General features: G+C 42.5%; 1 protein-coding gene across 1 annotated transcript in view; it reads left to right on the top strand.

The window, feature by feature from the left end:
* The window catches only part of LOC148033176 (uncharacterized), a 42,045-nt gene extending 39,622 nt beyond the window's left edge, over positions 1-2,423 (top strand). The window contains 7 exon segments of the mRNA XM_087682345.1: positions 75-298; positions 390-674; positions 756-1,036; positions 1,127-1,195; positions 1,273-1,686; positions 1,765-1,886; positions 1,956-2,423. Of these exon segments, the coding sequence (XP_087538471.1) occupies positions 75-298; positions 390-674; positions 756-1,036; positions 1,127-1,195; positions 1,273-1,686; positions 1,765-1,886; positions 1,956-2,423 (1,863 nt within the window).
* The last annotated feature ends 21,218 nt before the right edge of the window (positions 2,424-23,641 follow it).

Raw genomic sequence — 23,641 nt, 5'->3', positions numbered from 1 at the left:
TGGCCCCTTTGCTTCTTAGTTTACTCCCCATTACAGTAAAATCTCTAAATATAGGTTTCTTATCCACTTTGCAGGTTCTTAATGTGCTTGATCCCAAGCTAGGGGATCAATGGTTGGATAGAATATTTACACTGAAGTTTGATAGCCCAGACTCAGTGATTACTATTGCCAAGTTGAAATTCCTAGCAAATGCTGATATGAGGGAAGAAAAAAGATTGGTGATGCTCTCTCTCTTGGATGCAAACAAGAGATTAAAAGATATGTATGGTATGCCATCGTCGGATAATGAGTACAGATTGTAAGTGTCAATTTGAAAGCTTTTGTAGTCTTGATATTGTTAGTATCATGTGTATCTTGTGATGCTAATAGATTTGATTTTTTTTGTTAAGGTGGTTGATACGGGAGTGCTTTTTGGAAAAGGTTGAGGTCGAGGCTATTCAAGCATTGGAAGACTTGAAAAAAATGTGTGTTTTAGGTACACCATTGGATCTTCCACAGGATTACTTATTACAGGATTACATGGAGGGTGTGAAATTAGAGGCTAGAAAATATATGTTTGCTCACGTAAGAGCAAGAGAGCAAGCTATAGATGCACGAGGATCAAAGAAGGTGGAAGGTCCTCAGCGCCGAAAGAGAAATGAAATCATAATGTCTGCATATCGACTTGTCTACAGGTAGATTTGTTGCCATAATGAGCTTAACTTTAGTTTCTCTTTGTTTATTTTAATAGCTTGTGCTAATATGTCATGCAAAAGGTATCTACTTCATTTGATTGGAGAGAAGAAGATAGCCAGGGTTCCAGATCATTGCAAAGGATGGATTGACAGAGATAATGAGGAAGTATGCATGTATCCCAAGAGCATGCATAATCTCTCTGATTGGGAGATCGACCATTGCCCTTGGTGGGTGGATCTTGGAAGTGGATATGTTTTGGCAAGAGAGAAGGAATTGCACAAAGTGCATTCCAAAAAATCTGTTGATACACCTCTTGGGGATCGATGCAATACACGGTCTAAAAAGGAGACAAAGAAAGAAAGTGATGGTAAGATTATATTTTGGGTGCAATGGTTGTGAAGTTTTTTTCCCTTGTTAAAATGCGAATCATTGCAAATGCTTTGTGCTACAGCAATGCAAGAGAGAGAAAACAATAGTCCCAAACAACATGAAGTGGAGCAAAGGAGTAGCGTCCAAGGAGGTGGAATAGATTATATCATTAGAGATCGTAACACATGTTGCATCCAATTTATACTCATATATTCTTGTTTATTGCAGGGCAAATGGTTGCCATCAAGGAGATCATTCCATTTGTATTTCTTCCTTGCCCACTAAATGATATGCATTCCAATAAAGATGATGACGTGATAAGTTATGGGTGCATGATGGGTGACTACATCTCTATGGAGCAAGATTTTATTGCAGGGAGAAAAAATGATGCTTACAAGACAATACATGAGTTCTTTTCTAGGCTTGCAAAACATGATATGACATATGTACGGAATGGGAAGCATGTGAAATGGGCTTGCGATGTTGTCTTCATTGACTTTCCTACTGGATGTTTGATTGATAAAGAAACCACCTTGTCTGCTTGGAATATGCTCACGGAGGCACACATTTGCCTAGGAATTACAGTTGCTGCTACCTCTTTGGGAGATAGTGGATGGTTAGTTACTTGGATTACTTTGACAGGTATATTGTCCTGGTCAATATGTGTTGGCATAAGTACTTAACTAAACAAGAAAGTAAAGTTTTTCTTTGATAAAATAGGTGATGCATTATCTTGGCTTGAGAAGTACATACATGTGCTTGGTCTCGAAGTTGTCAGGCGAGTTTTTGTGCTTGACAAGCTTCCATATGGCTATGGGGAACAATGCGATCTTGAGGTGTCAGTAAGTGATCTTAAACTTTTGGTTTGTAATTCTTGTAGTGAACATATCTGCCCTTTATGCTTTATGTAGAGCCGATCTTCTCTTTTGGTATTTGCTCGTCATAGTGGATGTCATCCACCCACCTTTCTTGGAGAGAGCAGCTCTCAATTCCGCAAGTTGCAAATTGATCCATCGAGTGACTGCTAGCCCCATTACCTTCCAGAGAGAAATAGATTGGCACAACCATCTTCTTCGACTCTTTGGTGTGGAGGTCTTCAGAGATCACCTGTATTCTTGCTCTGTGTATTAGATCTTTTGTGTCCACCATCGGGATTGATTTTGGAGATGGGGTGTGGCACTACACCTCTAATGCGTGCATGCCAAGCATCTTCTCGCCCATGTTTTTCATTTGATATATGTGAAGATATAGTCGATGTTGTGGTTCGACCTCTTGTAGAAGAACTAGGTGCAAAGAGAGCACGCTTGGGTCTTGATGATGAGGAGCTAGAACTAGATGCCTACAAAGTGCAATTTGTGGACAATCCCTATGATGATTAATGAGCATTCAAACTTCTGATACTTTGGAAGCAACTTTTATTATTGTCACTTTTATCAGTAGAACTTATGTGTAGTTATGGTGAAACTAGTTATGAATCTTTGTTTTGAACCACACTTTACTTTTATTATACCATTAACTTTTCTTGCTCGCTTTTTTGGGCTCGCTCAGTTTTGTTCGCTCATTCAATTGACTGCCTCAGTTATGTGGTTCTGAAGCTTTCTATTGACCTTCTGTAACTCTCTGTTGAGCTTCTATGAGCCTCTGTAGACCTTCTGTATGCCTTTGTATGTGTTCTGTTGGATGAGAGTGTAGCTTGGGAAAGTTTTCTAGCCTTGGAAAGAGGTGAATACAAGTGCAAAAGAGCTAAAAGAAGTTAAAGAAGTAGCTGCTGAAGACTCAAGTAAAGACTGGAGTGAAGTGACAATGGTGAGCTATGAAGAGTCACTGTAGTGGCTCTGGTGCCTCTTTGCATCTGACATACCTTTTGGGAGGTGTCTCCACTGTCAAGAATCGCGTGGTGGAGGGGGTTGCTCAAGATGCTGCGCCGAACACACACAGAATGCACAAGGAGAAGCTCACTCAAGAGACAAGAAGAGAGATGGAGGCCAAAACGTTTTCTTGCTGATTTCTTCTTCTTCTTCCACACTCTTTTCAATGTACACAAAGTATAGATAAGATACAACATAAAAGGAAAGTGGCCTACAAAGTCAAACAGTGCATAACCGACTACACTAGTCGAATGGCGCTATAACTATGCCAGCTGTAAATAGGTGTAACAACCTGAATATAATAAGTAATGAGTCAGTGGCCATGTGAGAGTCATAATGACCACCGACGTGCTAAGTGTAGACGTGTGGACCCATCTAACCAGGCGGTCCATCATCCATGTCCACATGTGTTGAGCTTGCCATCTCAACACTCCCCCTCAAGCTCAACTGCATCTCTGCAACTCCAAGTAAGCTTCGAAACTTTTGAAGCTTCTCTGTACCCAATGCCTTCGTGAAGATATCAGCTATCTGATCCTGTGTGCTGACATACACCAAGTCAATCTCACCTGCTAGTACCTTCTCTCTCACAAAGTGGTAGTGTACCTCAATATGTTTTGTCCTGGCATGGAACACAGGGTTCCTAGCCAACTGTATACTGCTCATGTTGTCACAATAAATGACAACTGGACCTTCCACCTGCACATCCAAATCAGCCAGTAACTTTTGCAGCCATACTACCTCACATGCTGCAATAGCAGCACCTCTATACTCAGCCTCTGTACTCGACAAAGCAACTGTAGATTGCTTTTTGCTGCTCCATGCAACTGCTGCACTACCAAGAGAGAACATGTATCCGCTGGTAGATCTTCTATCAGACATACTACCAGCCCAATCTGCATCTGTGTATCCAAACACCTGTACATCTGTACCTGCCTCATAGAAAAGCCCATAATGTAATGTGGACTTCACATATCTCAATATGTGTCTCACTGCATCCAAATGTGGCTTTCTAGGTACTTGCATAAACTGACTCACAAGACCAACAGCATAGCTCAAGTCTGGCCTTGTAATGGTCATGTAGATCAAACTCCCCACTATCCTCCTGAACATAGTAGGGTCTTCTATCTCATCCCCAACATCAGCACTCAGCTTTACATTCTGCTCCAACGGGACTGAAAGTGGTTTGCATGCAGTCATACCATACTTGGACAACATATCCAAGCCATACTGTCTTTGGGATAGCCATATACCATCATCACATCTGATCACCTCAATGCCAAGGAAGTACCTTAGCTCACCTAAATCCTTCATCTCAAACTTCATCTTCAAACAGCCCTTGACTTCAGCAATCCCACTATCACTATCACCTGTAATAATCAAGTCATCCACATAGATGACTATGATGACCAAACCTGCATCTCCCTTTCTCACATAAAGTGAGTGATCAGCATCAGAAACATAAAAGCCAATATTAACAAGATACTCTCTGATCTTGTCAGACCATGCTCTTGGTGCTTGCTTGAGCCCATAGAGTGCCTTCTTCAACCTGCACACATACGTGGGATGCTCTAAATCTTCATAACCTGCTGGCTGATCCATATACACTTCTTCCTGCAAATCACCATGCAAGAAGGCATTCTTTACATCCATTTGCTGCAACCTCCAACCTTTGGCTGCTGCCAAAGCAATCACACATCTGACAGTTGCCATCCTAGCAACTGGACTGAAGGTTTCATCATAATCTATGCCATATGTTTGGGCATAGCCTTTTGCAACCAGCCTAGCTTTGTACCTGCTAATAGAACCATCTGCATTGTGCTTAATCTTATAAACCCACTTACATCCAATAGCTTTCTTTCCCTTTGGCAATGATACTAGATCCCAAGTCTTATTGGCCTCTAATGCAGCCATCTCCTCATCCATTGCTGCATCCCAATGAGCATGACCAACAGCCTCCTCAAAACATGTGGGCTCAACATCCTCAACTAGTTTCACCATATAAGCATAATGGTGAGCTGCATAACCCTCAAAACCAAATCTTTTAACAGGGTATCTCACCCTGCTAGACCTGCGTACCACTGGATCACTCAATGGAGTCTTTGCATTAACACGTGCTCTCTGCACACCTGGAGTCCTCACTGAAGGAATGCCAAGCTCATCATCCAAGCTCTCTGAGCCACTGGAGTCTCCATCAAGAACTGCATCAATGCCTTCTGACACTTTATTCTTTCCTTTGTCTTTACCTGTAGTGCTACTAGATGCACCCGAAGATGTAGAGGTACTCCTTAGTCTCCCAGACCAAGGACTACCAGATGATGTCTCTGGTCCACTAAGAGTCCGTGATTCTTGCCTTTCAGCCTGCACATGAGTGTCATGATCATCATCAACATCCAATGCATCACCACTAGATGCATACCAACTGCTCATTTCATCAAAGATGACATCCCTGCTCACTCTGAACTTACATGTGACAGGGTTGTAACAGCGATACCCTTTCTGCTCTAAAGAGTATCCAATAAAGACACACTTTTCAGCCTTTGGATCCAGTTTCTTCCGCAACTCATCTGGCACATGAACATACGCAATGCAGCCAAATACTTTCAAGTGTGAAACATCAGGCTTCTTACCTGTAAAACATTCTTCGGGGGTCATACCATGAACTGCAGCTGTGGGAGTTCTGTTCATAATATAAACAGCAGTATGAATAGCCTCAGACCAAAAATGCTTAGGCATATTCTTTTCAGCCATCAAGGCGCGTGCAACTTCTGCAATATGCCTGTTTTTCCTTTCTGCAACCCCATTTTGCTGTGGGGTATACCTGCATGTGAACTGTCTCTTTATCCCATGAGACCTCAGAAAATCACTGAACTCATTTGAGAGGTACTCTCCCCCTCCATCTGACCTCAGGCACTTTACTTTCAAGCCTGTTTCTCTTTCAACTGCAGCCTTGAAAGTTCTAAAGTGCTCAAAAGCTTCACTCTTTTCCTTCATAAAATATACCCGCAGCTTTCTAGAGCAATCATCAATGAATGTGACAAAGTATGAACTGCCTCCAAGAGATACATTTTGTGTAGGCCCCCAAATGTCTGTATGCACAACATCAAGGATATTTCTGCTTACATCTCTGTCATGTGAAAAGGGTTGTCTTGCCTGCTTACCAAACTGACATGCTTCACATACCTTCTGAAATTCTGCAACTTTAAATGTAGGCAAACCTGTAACCAACCCTTTGGACTGCATTAATTTCAGCCTTTGTACATTTGCATGTCCAATGCGTTTGTGCCAAATTTCAATGTCTGCAACAACACCTTTTCCTTTGGCATACATAGCCGCATTCATAGTAGGAATTCCAGCATCTAGAGTGAACATACGTCCAACTCTACTTCCCTTTGCTACCAACCTGCACTTGTCATTGAAGTCTTCTACAAAGCAGCCCTTTGCATTAAATCTGACTTGCAGCCCTTGCTCTACCATTTGACCGACTGACACCAAATTCTTTGTAATAGATGGCACATGTAATACATCTGAAAGACTCTTTGTCTTACCATCATGCAAGGACAAGGGAACTTTTCCAATGTGTGAAATTGGGTGGCATGAGTCATCACCCGTCTGCACATAACCTGCATTCTGCAAATCCTGCATCTCTCCAAACCATTCTGCATGGCTGGTCATATGATTGGATGCACCTGAATCAACATACCAAACATCTTCATGTGTTCCCTTTCCTGTAACAGCATTCAGCATATGTTGCATAACGAACAAACGTTCATTTTTGTCTTCATTCTGTCGTGAAGACGATGCATAGTTTCCTTGCTGCAACTTACCACTGCGGATATCATCTCTCTTAGCATAACATTGGGCTGCAATATGACCTGTTTTGCCACAGTAGTGGCACACAATACCAGAGTTGTTAGAACCTCTGTTCTGCCATCCACCTCTTCCTCTAAAGCTCCCCCTGCCTCTAAAGTTACCACGACCTCCTGAAACCTGCATATCGCCAAATTGCTGATTCAATCTGTTTTGCTGGTTATCACTACCACGTCCTGTACCACGGCCTCTTGAAGAGAACCTGCCACGTCCCCTTCCAGAACTGGAGTAGAAAGCTTGGACCTGTTCACCACTTCTTTCAGATGTCTCACTCTGCATGTTGATCTCTTCAGTGATCATAAGAGAGACCAATTCATCGAAATCTGGAAATGGCTTTCTGACATATACGGAAGTTACAAAAGACTTCCAAGCCTTTTCATTGTTAAGTCCACCCAAGGTAGACGACACCAAATCATCATCATCGGGCATTGCATCAATCGCTGCCAATGCATCTGCAATGCTTCTTACCTTCAGTGCATACTCATTGATAGACATCTTCCCTTTCTTTAATGTATTCAACTCTTGCTTGAGTTGAATCTTTCGTGCCTTTGTATTTACAGAAAACATACTTTCAAGTATGGTCCAAGCTGCATATGCATTCTCTGCATTTCTAATGTGTCCCAGCATGTTATTGTCAATTACTGCAGACAACCAATACATGACCTTCTTGTCTTTTGCATTCCATTCCTTTCGTGCCTTTGTCTCTTCTGCAGTTGGAGGATCACTCACCTCCGGCTCCTTTTCTTCACCTGAAACGAACTCGTAGAGGCCTTTTCCAATAAGAAAGTTCGTGACACGGAACTTCCATGAAGGGTAGTTGTTCTTGTCGAGCTTCTCAATGATGGGGCTTCCACTATTCTCTGCCATTATCACAATGATAATACCAAACAGCAAGCAAATCTTCTGCAACCCTCGACCTGTAGTACACAGCAATTCACCAGACAGCCTTTTTCACTGTCTGCTCAACAATACATGCAATCCGCAACCAGTTTGCAGATAAACCTTGTGTTAACTCACTGGTAAACACCTTTGAACTTACAGATCTGAAATCTGTAACCTGCGCACCCACGTTCGGTCAATACAGTCGAAGTCACAGTGTACCCCGAAACTGCTGTCCGCAACCTTGCGGCTCTTAAACGGGCCCTGAAACGGCCTCAAATGCCCAAAATCTCTGCGGGAAAGCCCTAAAGGGTTAATCTGCAGAATATACAGCGCTCTTTGCGCACACCAAATCTCACTGCAATCTGAGATTTTTGCTCTGCCCTGCTTCCGGTGCCTCCACAGGCACTATCCAAGAGAAGGAGTGGAAGAATGGGAGAGATTCTTACCCGTAGCTTGCTTGCTCGAACCTTGCTTCTTCTCCTTCACTTCAACCTTCGAAATCAGCCTCTCTCAATGGCGCGGCTCTGATACCATGTCAAGAATCGCGTGGTGGAGGGGGTTGCTCAAGATGCTGCGCCGAACACACACAGAATGCACAAGGAGAAGCTCACTCAAGAGACAAGAAGAGAGATGGAGGCCAAAACGTTTTCTTGCTGATTTCTTCTTCTTCTTCCACACTCTTTTCAATGTACACAAAGTATAGATAAGATACAACATAAAAGGAAAGTGGCCTACAAAGTCAAACAGTGCATAACCGACTACACTAGTCGAATGGCGCTATAACTATGCCAGCTGTAAATAGGTGTAACAACTTGAATATAATAAGTAATGAGTCAGTGGCCATGTGAGAGTCATAATGACCACCGACGTGCTAAGTGTAGACGTGTGGACCCATCTAACCAGGCGGTCCATCATCCATGTCCACATGTGTTGAGCTTGCCATCTCAACATCCACGACCAAAGAAGGGTTATTATGAGTGATTATTGAGTGATTGTAGTGAGGATTTGATGTATTATTGAGAGCATACTATTGTGAGAGAGATCATATGTGAGAGATAGTCAATTCTATGTGAGAAAATGTATCTTTCTATGAGAGAGAAGACTATGAAGACAATGAAGATGAATACTATGTGATTTCTTTCCATCAAAATGATGTTTCTTTTGTGTTCTCTTTGTCTATTAATGAATTCTATGAAGAATATGAAGAACATAATCAAGTTTGTTGAAGATAAAGCCGTGGGAGATAGATTCTATGATGCTGCGTGAAGATTTATTGTCTTTGGTGTTGTTTTCTTTGTGATGGTTATATAAAGAATGATATAAAGCTTGTTGGTGATTACAAGATAGATTTTCTTGCAGTAGAAACTCTTTTTCCTTGGTGTTCCTCTTGGGGCTCCAGTGATTCTTGCTTTTCAACCTGCACATGAGTGTCATGATCATCATCATCATCATCCAATGCATCACCACTAGATGCATACCAACTGCTCATTTCATCAAAGATGACATCAATGCTCACTCTAAAATTACATGTGACAGGGTTATAACAGCGATACCCTTTCTGCTCTAAAGAGTATCCAATAAAAACACATTTTTTTGCCTTTGGATCAAGCTTCTTCCGTAGCTCATCTGGCACATGAACATATGCAACACAGCCAAATACCTTCAAGTGTGATACATCAGGCTTCTTGTTAGTAAAGCATTCTTCAAGAGTCATCCCATGAACTACAGCTTGGGAGTTCTGTTCATAATATAAACAGCAATCTCAGACCAAAAATGCTTAGGCATATTCTTTTCAGCCATCAAGGCGCGTGCAACTTCTGCAATATGCCTGTTTTTCCTTTCTGCAACCCCATTTTGCTATGGGGTATATCTGCATGTGAACTGTCTCTTTATCCCATGAGACCTCAGAAAATCACTAAACTCATTCGATAGGTATTCTCCCCCTCCATCTGACCTCAAGCACTTTACTTCTGTAACGTGTCCACTTGTATCTTCAGGACACGTCTTAGCAGTCCATCGGAAAGGGTGTCTAGAAAGCTCCGCCCGGCACTCCCATGGAATGTTACGGGTTTTGCTATCTAGGGCTTTCCGCTTCTGCCATGTAGCGGAAGTATTCCAGCTGTTCCCACTTAGAATCAACCTGAATTAGGGTTTTTCTTATTGGTCATTTCCTAACGGCAACTAGCGTTGGACCCAAGCGAAGTACTTTACGCAGAAATGCCAAGTTCGAAGCGGATTCATGCTGCACTTGATTCAAGGAGAATGGGAAATGAGAGGGATGCAAAGCTCAACCTCTCTGCCATAAGGCATAGTCCCATTCCGTTCCCCTAAAACAGCGTAAATCGGGTCTAATCATAACTCTAGGTCAACGCTTTTGTTGTTCCTGTTCTTTGACAATCTTCCTGCTGTCCATCGTGATTTGAGAAAAGTTTCCGACCAACCGGGACCACCCATCCGTAGGACGGACCTATGGCCTATCCTCCGCACTTTCCTTGGGTTGTTTTAGTTATTTAATTACCTAACACATTAGTTGGACATGTAACAACCAGCTTCTTTAATTAACTCGTTAGGCACGGGTTCCTTCATGTAATTTTATCACTTGACATAGAAAAACAATATTAGACAAGTTCCTTATTAACAGGTTATCATATTTATCTTTGAAATACAAAGAGTCCAGCCTGTAAGCTTATCCACAATCCGCCCGAAGGCTATCCAACAATCCACAGGGATTACTAATCCAAGTTTCCACCCATAGACTAGTATGCGGGCCTCGAGATCCAATCCCGAGTCACGTTAGCCTCTTGTGTAGGACCCGGAAGGTGAGGGATTTACGGTTAGAGCCCCCCCTGGCACCCAAGAGTCCTCCTGCTCCAAGTAGCCCTCAACGGAGAGACCTCTCGTGGCGGGTTCAGTCCACTTACCCGGCGCGGTTAACAACACCCTTGGTTAGGGTCAGGCATGCAGTCGGGGGTAACTGAAGCTGCCTCTCCCTTCAGGACTTCAACCTGAAGTATAGATATCCATTTATCTTTTAATTCATTGATCAAACAAAGCCAAACAGTGCTCTAAAATCTGTAGCAAGCACAAACATTTCCATTGATTATTTTTATTGGCAAACTACTAAGGAATTAATCCTTCCTTTCGAAGGCAACCAGCACTCGATCCGGGATGACTTGCAACTAGACAAGATCCCCTATATCCTGGGTTAGGGCGTACCCTCTTAAACCAACTTGGTCAAACCTTGAGTTCATTGGGTACTTCAGTTTATCGGCTGGTCTTTAGTTCCAATTAATCTTCCTTACTCAAGAAGGATACTAAAGTATTCATCCACTTGCAAGATAACTTGCGTAAGGATCTGCCAACCCCATTGCGAGAATTTGGCCATTCTCTTGTGATCCAATCACAAGATCATATGACTCCGCACTTGCTGTGCAAGTATCACATCGAACTATGAGACAATGGAGTCAAGAAACAATCTATTTCAAGTTACTAGGCTGACATCGTTAGACCTAGGGTTTCCAAATTTCATTTTGTAAGACTCTTAGGGACAAACCCTAGCTCACTTTACGATTACAATTCACTGTCCCTACATTCAGTGAATGTGGGCAAGTATTTAAGGTATAGGCATTTCCTGGAATTTTACTTATTCCGAACAAGTATTCCGCAGCTTAGTGTTTTAGGTTTTATGCCAATTTGGTTAACTCTAGAAAATAATTTTGAGATTACTTCCACATGATTCCTTGACTATGCGTAAATTGATTTTTTAAACCCTAACTTATCGGTTTTGAGGTCAGGGTTAATTTCAACTAATCTTCCCTTTTCTTTGCGAACAAAATTCATGCTAAATAAGCAACCTTTTTCTTGCTAATTTATGCAGTTGACAATGATAATTTCATAGAGTTTATGCATCATAAGAATCGTTTCATGCTTTGCACTTTCCATGATGATTCATTGTGATATGGGTTAATTGTGCGAGATGCAGTTTATACTTCTAGGCTTTAACCGAAGTATACTATTTTAATGGATAATAATCTAGTCTTATGATTCATTTCAATGCATAAGCTATTTGCTAGAAATGCTTTTATGCTTTCTTTATTTGCATGTTTCATTTAAAAGTATTGATGACTAAGTTCCTTCGTCGTGAACAACTAGGATGAAAATATATCCTATTTCCAATAACTAACCTTGTATGATTGAATTACAACAATATAAAATAAAAATTAGGAAGGAAAACCTGGGTTTGGGGTGAGATATCCACATGGATACCGGGAGATGACCCTCCCGCGGTTGCACCTTGGACTTTCTTAGGAGGCATCGCAATTGTAGTTTTTCGGACGTGGAAGCAACTTTACAACTCCTCCTTGGAATTCCACCGTCGCTCCCTTGCACATCCATCGAAAGTAGTTTTTGGAAGGCTCCCTCCTTGAAGTCGGGAATTCGAAAGGGGTGTTTCAGAATCTTTCATGACTAAGACTCATTAAGCCATGGGAAAGGCTTAATGGCCTTGTAATGACTCGTTCAAACGAGGAATGAAAAGGGGTGGAAAAGACACAAGGTGCGGGAGAGCTCCAAGGGAAAATAATAACCGTAAAGGTTATAAATAAGGGTCTAAGGACCCTTAGGAAAATTAGGAGAAAAGGGGCTTAAGGAAAGGGGCTAAGTGAACTTTAAAAGCACCGGCCGGGGGGGGGGGGGGGGGGGGGGGGGGGGGGGGGGGCGTGTAATAAGCCCAAAAGAAAGGGCTTAAGGGTTAAACACGGGGTTCCAACACCCATGGGAGAGGAGTATATAATGCTTTAGATATGGGGGTGTTTTAGGCTTAAGGGATAGGAGGGGTGATAAGACCTTTAAAGCCTAAAGGCTTAAAGGATAAGGGGGGTGATAAGACATAGGGGGGTGAAAAGGCCTTAAGAGGATTAAAACCGGGGGGGAGGGGGGAGATAATAAGGTATAGGAAGGGGGGTTATGAAGCTCTTATAGAAGCTTCTAAAAGTTTTTACATGTGGCAAGGGGGGGTACAGTCGACAGCCCGCCCTCAAAGCTGGCATAGGACCTCGGCAGCAGGGTGAACGCCTTTGGTGGTGCCTATCTACGCTACCGCAGCAACTCCTGGTCTCCTCCCATGCGAAGACCGCCTCACTCTCGTTTGCCCAGCGTCACCGCAGCTAGAACTCGTCGACCCCGAACTCCTCCTCCGTCCTCACTCACGGCAGCGCACTTTCTCTGGTTAAATAGGGGAGGGGAGGGGGGATCCTCCCTGTTGATGTGGCGAGAGGCATGGCACTCCACACCTGTGAGCTCCCACCGAGGAGCTTCCGCCTTGTTGCTATTCCCTCCCCTTCCAGCGCAACAGTCGACTGGGGAGGGGAATAATAAATTTTTAAAAAAATTGTGTTATCCTAAAAATTGTCATATCAATATCCCCCTTTCCTATAAGGGTAGTTCATGTGAAGAATGAAATTTGGAACATTACAACTTTCAAGCATGTTTCTCTTTCAACTGCAGCCTTGAAAGTTCTAAAGTGCTCAAACGCTTCACTCTTTTCCTTCATAAAATATACCCACATCTTTCTAAAAAAATCATCAATGAATGTGACAAAGTATGAATTGCCTCCAAGAGATACATTTTGTGTAGGCCTCCAAATGTCTGTATGCACAACATCAAGGATTGTCATGTGAAAAGGGTTGTCTTGTCTGCTTACATCTCTGTCATGTGAAAAGGGTTGTCTTGTCTGCTTACCAAACTGACATGCTTAGCATACCTTATGAAATTCTGCAACTCTAAATGTAGGCACAACCCTTTGGACTGCATTAATTTCAGCCTTTGTACATTTGCATGTCCAATGCAATTGTGCCAAATTTCAATATCTGCAACAACACCTTTTCCTTTAGCATACATAGCAGCATTCATAGTAGGAATTCCAGCATCCAGAGTAAACATACGTCCAACTCTACTTCCCTTTGCTACCAACCTGCACTTGTCATTGAAGTCTTCTATAACGCAGCCCTTTGCATTAAATCTGACTTGCAGCCCTTGCTCTACCATTTGACCGACTGACACCAAGTTCTTTGTAATAGATGGCACATGTAATACATCTGAAAGACTCTTTGTCTTACCATCATGCAAGGATAAGGGAACTTTTCCAATGTGTGAAATTGGGTGGCATGAATCATCACCCATCTGCACAACATAACCTGCATTTTGCAAATCCTGCATCTCTCCAAACCATTCTGCATGGCTGGTCATATGATTGGATGCACCTAAATCAACATACTAAACATCATCATGTGTTCCCTTTCCTGTAACAGCATTCAGCATATGCTGCATAACAAACAGACGTTTATTTTTGTATTCATTCTGTCGTGAAGACGATGCATAGTTTCCTTGCTACAACTTACCACTGCGAATATCATCTTTCTTAGCATAACATTGGGCTGCAATATGAACTATTTTGCCATAGTAGTGACACACAATACCAGAGCTGTTAGAACCTCTATTCTGCCATCCACCTCTTCCTCTAAAGCTCCCCCTGCCTCTAAAGTTACCATGACCTCCTTAAACCTGCATATCGCCAAATTTCTGATTCAATCTGTTTTGATGATTGTCACTACCACGTCCTGTACCACGGCCTCTTGAAGAGGACCTGCCACGTCCCCTTCCTGAACTGGAGTAGAAAGCTTGGACTTGTTCACCACTTCTTTCAGATGTCTCACTCTGCATGTTGATCTCTTCAGTGATCATAAGGGAGACCAACTCATCGAAATCTAAAAATGGCTTTCTAACATATACGGAAGTTACAAAAGACTTCCAAGCTTTTTCATTGTTAAGTCTATCCAAGGTAGACGACGCCAAATCATCATCATCAAGCATTGCATCAATCACTGCCAAGGCATCTGCAATGCTCCGTACCTTCAGTGCATACTCATTGATAGACATCTTCCCTTTCTTCAATGTATTCAACTCTTGCTTGAGTTGAATCTTTCGTGCCTTTGTATTTACAGAAAACATACTTTCAAGTATGGTCCAAGCTACATATGAATTTTTTGCATTTCTAATATGTCCCAACATATTATTGTCAATTACTACAGACAGCCAATACATGATCTTTTTGTCTTTTGCATTCCATTCCTTCCGTGCCTTTGTCTCTTCTGCAGTTGGAGTATCACTCACCTCCGGCTCCTTTTCTTCACCTGAAACAAACTCGTAGAGGCCTTTTCCAATAAGGAAGTTCGTGACATGGAACTTCCATGAAGGGTAGTTGTTCTTGTCGAGCTTCTCAATGATGGGGTTTCCACTATTCTCTGCCATTATCACAAAACTAATATCAAATAGCAAGCAGATCTTCTGCAACCCTCGACCTACATAGCAATACACCAAACAGCCTTTTTCACTATCTACAATACATGCAATCTGCAACCAGTTTGCAGATAAACCTTGTGTTTATTCACTGCTAAACACCTTTGAACTTACAGATCTGAAATTTGTAACCTATGCACCTGTGTACGGCAGACACAACTAAAATTGCAGGGTATCTCGAACTGCTGTCCGCAACCTTGCAGCTCTAAAACGGGGCTTGAAACGGCCTCAGATGCCCAAAATAACTGAGGGCAATCCTTTAAGGGCTTACTTGCAGAATACATAGCGCTCTTCGCGCACACCAAATCTCACTGCAATCTAAGATTTTTGCTCTGCCATGCTTCCGGTGCCTCCATAGGCACTATCCAAGAGAAAGAGTGGAAGAATGGGAGAGCTTTTTACCCATGGCTTGCTTCCTCAATCCTTTCTTTTTCTCCTTCACTTCAGCCTTTAAAATCACCCTCTCTCAGTGGTGCGGCTCTGATACCATGTCAAGAATCGCGTGGTGGGGGGACTTGCTCAAGATGCTGCGCCGAACACACAGAATGCACAAGGAGAAGCTCACTCAAGAGACAAGAAGAGAGATGGAGTCCAAAACGTTTTCTTGCTGGTTTCTTCTTCTTCTTCCACACACTTTACAATGTACACAAAGTATAGATAAGATACAACATAAAGAAAAGTGGCCTACTAAGTCAAACAATGCATAACTGACTACACTCGGCTGGCGCTATAACTATGCCAACTGTAAATAGGTGTAACAACCTGAATATAATAAGTAATGAGTCAGTGGCCATGTGAGAGTCATAATGACCACCGATGTGCTAAGTGTAGATGTGTGGACCCATCTAACCAGGCGGTCCATCATCAATGTCTGCATGTGTTGAGCTTGTCATCTCAACAATTGGTAGGTTCAGCCCATCACAAAACTTTGAGACCTGTTGGGAAATACTCATTGTCGGGGTGTATTTCAACAAGGAGACAAATCTTGAGTAGTGCACCTCTAGAGATAGGCCCAACTATTTCAACTTGAAGAACTCATTTATCTTTTGAGTTCTATATACAAGTGGCATGTACCTTCTCTACACTACTTCCTTTAGTTTTTCCCAAGTTATTGTGCTTTCAGGACTGCTTAGTCTTTACACCATTTCTTCCACTAGAGCCTAGCTTCATTGATAAGCTTGAGCTTGGTAATCATAGCTTGGTTTACAGGTATTGTTCTTGCTGTGCTAAAGTAATCTTCCATGGATTCAATCCATACTTTGGCATCAGCTTCAATAGTCTTTCCTTTTGTGTCAAATTCTAGTGGTTTAATTTGTTTGTGACTTTGCTGGGCTTAGTACAGAAACAAGACTCGGGTTCTGCACTTGGGGTTCCTAGTGGCCAAGGTCTTCTAACAGCATTCTAGTGTCGGATCTTGGTCATCCTACTTTACACAGAGATACCCAAGCCAAAGTAGACCCATACTGCCCTTGGTTCAAAGAGAATGGGAAATGAGAGGGATGCACCGCTCAACCTCTCTGCCCATAGGGCATAGTCCCATTCCGGTCCCCTAAAATGGCATGAATCGAGTTCTAACCTAACAATACCTAAAGGTCATACGACTATAACCTTGTGAGAATCCTCCCAGTTCTCTGGGACCACCCTATCATAGGACGGCAGACCCGTTGGGGTTCCACCCACCCGCTTCCCTTAATAGGCATTCTTTAGTTATCTAATTAGGTCCTATCACATTTATGTGTCACATTTAAAATCAGCTTCCTTAATTAATTCTTTTGGGGAACAGGGTTCGTTCGTATAACTTATGGCATTGACACGAAAATAGTTCAGACAGGTTCCTTGAAATTATACTTTATATTAGCATTTTAACTAAGATACAAGTTTTGTCTAAAAAGGATGATTCCCATAATCCGTGAGGATGCGTCTTTCTCAAGTTTCTGTCCTTGCACTAGTAACAGGGCCTCCAAAAATCCATCTCAAGTCACGTAGATTGTTTGAGTAGGACCTGGAGGCAGAGAGCCCTCTTATGGCGGGTTTCGGTCCACATTCCGATCACGGTTATTTGGAACCCCCTTGGCTAGGGTTGGCGGCCAGTTGCGGGTAGCTTGGTGTGCCGTACATGAATTCAACCTGATTCATTATTCAATTTTCTTTTGTGAGCTTGGGTCATACATTCCTTTCAACGACATTGAATCTAGATCTACAAGCACAAACAATAATGAAGGCAAGTGCTCCAGGACATCTGCTAAAGTCGATTTCCCATCTTTAAACGCTTAGTGATGTTGAGATATCGAGCTCCACTCGTGACATGCCAGGGTGACCGTTGTGCATTTATGTCACCGACGTGTTAGTTGCAGATGCGGTTGGTATACCTCCCATGAATAATAGCTACATGATAGCTATCCTTATCTACTCTAGTTCGTGGCTTGGTTAGTATGCCACCTTAGTTAGTTGAGTTTGGTTTGAGACCTATATATAGGGTTCTTCTATTTCCTTGTATTAGAGTTCTCTTGGCTTACACAACTAAGAAGAGAAAAACTGTTTTCAGCCTCCACCCTTGTGTGTATTCCCCCATTGTGCAAGCAAGAAAGCTACAAGTGAGACTCCTTCCTTCTCTCCCACAATCTTGACATGGTATCAGAGCCTTGTTCGTGGTAAGGAGCTCAAGAAAGCAAGCCAAGCTCGCGATGTTCTGGTAAGAGGAGCAGTGTTTCTTTCATTTTCTGTTTTGGGAGCAGATCTCTGCAGGTAGCACAGCCGGAAATTGCAGGAGTGCATTGTCTCAGGTTGAGACGCCCTTCGCAGTGAAGCAAGAGGGCAGTATATGCTACGGTAAGGGCTTTAGCCCTTGGCGACCTTGTTTTTTTGATTTGAGGCCATTTCGGGGCCTGTTTTGGAGGCGGAAGTTTTCTGCACGCACTCAGGAAAAGGCCCAGTTTTATGCTGTGCAGCCACTGTTCTACAGGTCGGTGAAAATTTACTGTAGAAATTGCATCGTATGCTTGTGCGCAGAGACATTGGGAGTTACAGAATCATCCTTGGTTCCTGTTTATGCAAAATCGTCACTAGGAAGTGACTGTGTGGTCAAATACCACTTTCGCCAGTTTTGCAGATTTGCCCTTGTGAGGGTGAAGCTGTGTTTTTTTTGCAGTGACAGAATTTTTCGCAGTGTTCTGTAATGGCGTCTGATTCTCTCTCACAGATTGTCACTGAAAAGCTTGACAAGAACAACTTCCAAGCATGGAAGTTTAGAATGACGAATTTCCTTATGGGAAAAGGATATTGGGAATTTGTTGCAGGAAATGAAGAAGAACCAGTTCTTCCTGATGTTCCCAATCAACAGCAAATGCAGGCATTCAAAACATGGCATGAGAGAGCCAGGAAAGTTATGTATTGGCTGTCTATCAGTATTTCAGACTCTATGATTGTGCATATTCAGGATGCAAGTACGCCAAAGGAGGCATGGGATACTTTGTCAAAAATGTATAGCACAATACGCAAGCCAGGAAAATGCAGCTCAAGCAAGAGTTGCATAATGTGCAAAGAGAAAGTATGAGCATCAACGACTACCACATGAAGGTGAAGAAGATTGCAGATGCACTTGCTTCCATTGGGTCGCCAGTGGAAGATGATGATTTAGTTTCCGTGACCTTGAATGGTCTAGGAAAGGATTATGCACAGTTCCGAACATCCATTTCCGTCCGTGAAAGATTTCCTGATTTTGAGGAGTTGATTGCTCTTCTAATTTCTGAGGAGCAGAGAAATGGTGGTGCATCTTCTTCAGGAGGAACTTCAAAAGAAGCTGTCTTCTACTCAAATGCTGGAAGAGGTAGAGGCAGAGGTAGAGGAGGCCGATTTGAAGGCCGTGGTAGAAATTAGAATATGCAGCAAACTCAAGAAAACCAGTCCTATGGAGGAGGACGTGGTAACTCTAGAGGCAGGGGGAGCCAAAGAGGTCGTGGTGGATGGCAAAGAGGTCAAAATGCAAACAGTAATGTTGAATGCTACTACTGTGGTAAAATGGGTCATATGGCTAAAGACTGCTATAAAAAGCAGAATGACATCATGAATGGAAAACTGCAACAAGGGAATTATGCATCTTCTAGCAGACAAGGTGATGACAGAAATGAGCATTTGTTCATGGTGCAGCACATGAACAATTCTGTGACAAGTGCAGAAGGAAGCAATGATGTATGGTATGTTGACTCAGGTGCATCAAACCACATGACAGGTCATGCAGAATGGATGGAGGATGCAAGGAAAACCAGGATTTGTGGAGACTGGTGATGATACTGCACATCCTATTGTGCAGATTGGAAAAATTCCCTTGTCTATGCAGGATGGGAAAAAGAAATACCTGTCCGATGTATTTCATGTCACGAATATCACCAAGAATCTGGTTTCTGTCGGTCAAATGGTTGAGCAGGGCTTGCAGGTCAGATTTAATCCTCATGGATGCTTTGTTGAGGATATGAAAAATAAAGGTCGCTTGATAGCAAAAGGAAAGAAGAAGGGCAGAATGTTTACGTTGGATGCAGACATGTCTGAATTGAGTGCAGCAATGTTTGCACATGGGACCGGTGTAGTTGCAGATATTGATATCTGGCATAAACGCATTGGTCATGTTAATGTACAGCGACTTAAATCAATGCAGGCCCAAAATATTGTTGCAGGATTGCCAAAATTCAAGGTTGCAGAAATGCATAAGGTATGTGAAGCCTGTCAGTTTGGAAAACAGGCAAGGAAACCATTTCCTAGACATGTTCAAGAGAGTGAGAAGCCATTGGAATTAATCCACTCTGATGTGTGGACAACTAAAGCTGCATCTCTTGGAGGCTGTCATTATTTTGTCAGTTTTATTGATGACTATAGCAGAAAAGTTTGGGTGTATTTTATGAAAAAGAAAAGTGAAGTTTTTGGGCATTTCAAAACTCTTAAAGCTATGGCTGAAAAAGAAACAGGTCTGCAGATAAAATGCCTAAGGTCAGATGGAGGGGGAGAGTACCTCTCAAATGAGTTTGCAAGGTTCCTGCAAGAGCATGGCATAAAGCAACAATATTCATGCAGTCATACCCCACAGCAAAATGGAGTTGCAGAAAGGAAAAACAGGCATATTGGAGAGGTGTCTCGTGCCATGCTCAATGAAAAAGACCTGCCAGATTTTTATTGGGCTGAAGCAGTTGCTACAACAGTCTATATAATGAACAGGACTCCCACTACAGCAATACATGGAATGACTCCAGAGGAGAGGTATACTGGTAGGAAACCAGATATTTCTCATTTGAAAATTTTTGGTTGCATTGCCTATGTACATGTGCCAGATGAGTTGAGATCCAAGTTGGATCCAAAAGCTGAGAAGTGCATCTTTATTGGTTACTCTCTGCAGCAAAAAGGGTATAGATGCTATAACCCTTCTACTCGTAAGTTTACAGTGAGCAGAGATGTTGTTTTTGATGAGATGAGTAGCTGGTATAAACCAGTAAATGTGATTGATGATGTAGATGCACAAAATGGTAATGCTGCACAGAATTCACAGCAGCAGTCACAAAATATTAGTGGACCTGGAGCGTCCTCTAGCAGTGGTTCACATTCTTCGCCATGGACAAGCAGATTGAGATCAAGAGAATCTTCTCAAAGCAATGCAGATAGTGGTATGCAGGTATCACGAAAAGGAAAAGAGAAGGTTGATCAGCCCATGTTTGATGTGAATGCAGGTCACTCTTATGTGGATGGTGAATCCAGTGGCTCAGAACAGAGCATTGATGATGAGTTGGGTATTCCTTCTATTGTTACACCTGGAGTAAGGAAGACCAGGGATGTTTTGAGAGCACCTGGGAGTGAACCTACCTTGCGCAGGTCTACGAGAGCTAGGTATCCTGTGGATAGGCTGAAATATGATGGATTTACAGCCATTCACTATGCATATATGGTCAAGGTGATACAGGAACCAGAACCCACTTCTTTTGAGCAAGCCATGGGAAAAGAAAAATGGGAGAAAGCCATGGATGAAGAAATGGATGCCTTGGAAGCAAATGCTACATGGGAATTGGTACCTTTGCCTAAAGGTAAAAATGCAATTGGTTGTAAGTGGGTTTATAAGGTGAAGCACAATGCTGATGGTTCTGTGAACAGATACAAGGCAAGATTAGTAGTCAAGGGGTATGCACAAACATATGGCATTGACTATGAAGAAACATTCAGTCCGGTTGCAAGGATGGCAACCGTAAGAGCAGTCATTGCTATGGCTGCGTCAAAGGGATGGTCTTTACATCAGATGGATGTAAAGAATGCCTTCTTGCATGGTGATTTGCAAGAAGAGGTCTATATGGAGCAGCCACCAGGTTATGTGCATGATGTTCATCCTGAGTTTGTTTGCAGGTTGAAGAAAGCTTTGTATGGCTTGAAGCAAGCACACAGAGCATGGTCTGACAAGATAGGACAGTATCTTGTCACTATTGGCTTTCAGATTTCCAAGGCAGATTTCTCACTTTATGTGAGAAAAACAGAGAAAGGTATTATGCTACTTGTCATTTATGTTGATGATTTGGTTAGGTGACAGTGATGAAGATATCTTTCATGTGAAAATGCTATTGAAGCAGAAGCTTGAGATGAAGGATTTGGGAGAGCTTTGTTATTTCTTGGGCATTGAGGTGATTAGATCACCAAGTGGGATACAGCTCTTGCAGAGGCAGTATGGATTGGACATGCTGTCCAAATATGGAATGACAGGCTGTAAGCCTATTTCAGTTCCTTTGGAGCAGAATGTGAAGCTGAGCGCAGATGCAGGTGAGCTTTTGGAAGACCCTACTATGTACAGACGCATAGTAGGAAGCTTGATTTATATGACTATTACCAGGCCAGATTTGAGCTATGCTGTTGGATTGGTAAGTCAGTTTATGCAGGCTCCAAGGAAACCACATTTGGATGCGGCTAGACGCATACTCAGGTATGTGAAGTCCACATTGCAGTATGGACTATTTTATGAGACTGGGGTTTAGATACAGTTGCATGGATACACTGATGCTGATTGGGCTGGTAGCATTTCTGATAGACGATCTACCAGTGGATATGTGTTCTCTTTTGGGAGTGCTGCAGTCACTTGGAGCAGCAAGAAACAGCCTACAGTTGCCTTGTCGAGTACAGAGGCTGAGTACAGGGGTGCAGCAATGGCTGCATGTGAGGTAGCTTGGTTGCATAAGCTACTTTATGATATGCATCAGTCTACAGATGGACCAGTTGTCATTTATTGTGACAACATGAGTAGTATACACTTGGCAAATAACCCAGTCTATCATGCTAGAACAAAGCACATTGAGGTGCATTATCACTATGTGCGAGAGAGGGTTTTACTAGGTCTTATTGATCTAGTTTATGTCAGCACAGAGGATCAGGTAGCTGACATATTCACGAAGGCATTGGGCGCAGAGAAGCTGCGCAAGTTCAGAGACCTGCTTGGTGTGCAGGAATTGGGATTGAGCTCGAGGGGGAGTGTTGAGATATCGAGCTCCACTCGTGATATGCCAGGGTGACCGTTGTGCATTTATGTCACCGACGTGTTAGTTACAGATGCGGTTGGTATACCGCCCATGAATAATAGCTACATGATAGCTATCCTTATCTACTCTAGTTCGTGGCTCAGTTAGTATGCCACCTTAGCTAGTTGAGTTTGGTTTGAGACCCATACATAGGGTTCTTCTATTTCTTTGTACTTGAGTTCTTTTGGCTTACACAACTAAGAAGAGGAAAATTGTTTTCAGCCTCCACCCTTGTGTGTCTTCCCCCATTGTGCAAGCAAGAAAGCTACAAGTGAGACTCCTTCCTTCTCTCCCAGAATCTTGACAGGGCTTGCAGGTCAGATTTAATCCTCATGGATGCTTTGTTAAGGATATGAAAAATAAAGGTCGCTTGATAGCAAAAGGAAAGAAGAAGGGCAGAATGTTTACGTTGGATGCAGACATGTCTGAATTGAGTGCAACAATGTTTGCACATGGGACCGGTGTAGTTGCAGATATTGATATCTGGCATAAACGCATTGGTCATGTTAATGTACAGCGACTTAAATCAATGCAGGCCCAAAATATTGTAGCAGGATTGCCCAAATTCAAGGTTGCAGAAATGCATAAGGTATGTGAAGCCTGTCAGTTTGGAAAACAGGCAAGGAAACCATTTCCTAGACATGTTCAAGAGAGTGAGAAGCCATTAGAATTAATCCACTCTGATGTGTGGACTACTAAAGCTGCATCTCTTGGAGGCTGTCATTATTTTGTCACTTTTATTGATGACTATAGCAAAAAAGTTTGGGTGTATTTTATGAAAAAGAAAAGTGAAGTTTTTGGGCATTTCAAAACTCTTAAAGCTATGGTTGAAAAAGAAACAGGCCTGCAGATAAAATGCCTAAGGTTAGATGGAGGGGGAGAGTACCTCTCAAATGAGTTTGCAAGGTTCCTACAGGAGCATGGCATAAAGCAACAATATTCATGCAGTCATACCCCACAACAAAATGGAATTGCAGAAAGGAAAAATAGGCATATTGGAGAGGTATCTCGTGCCATGCTCAATGAAAAAGACTTGCCAGATTTTTATTGGGCTGAAGCAGTTGCTACAGCAGTCTACATAATGAACATGAC

The sequence above is a fragment of the Lygodium microphyllum genome, chromosome 7, assembly GCF_053477565.2.
Source record: "Lygodium microphyllum isolate KBCC chromosome 7, Lygodium_microphyllum_v1.1.10, whole genome shotgun sequence".
Lineage (NCBI taxonomy): Eukaryota > Viridiplantae > Streptophyta > Polypodiopsida > Schizaeales > Lygodiaceae > Lygodium > Lygodium microphyllum.
Note: the sequence above shows the minus strand (reverse complement) of the source record. Positions and strands in the feature narration are given on the sequence as shown.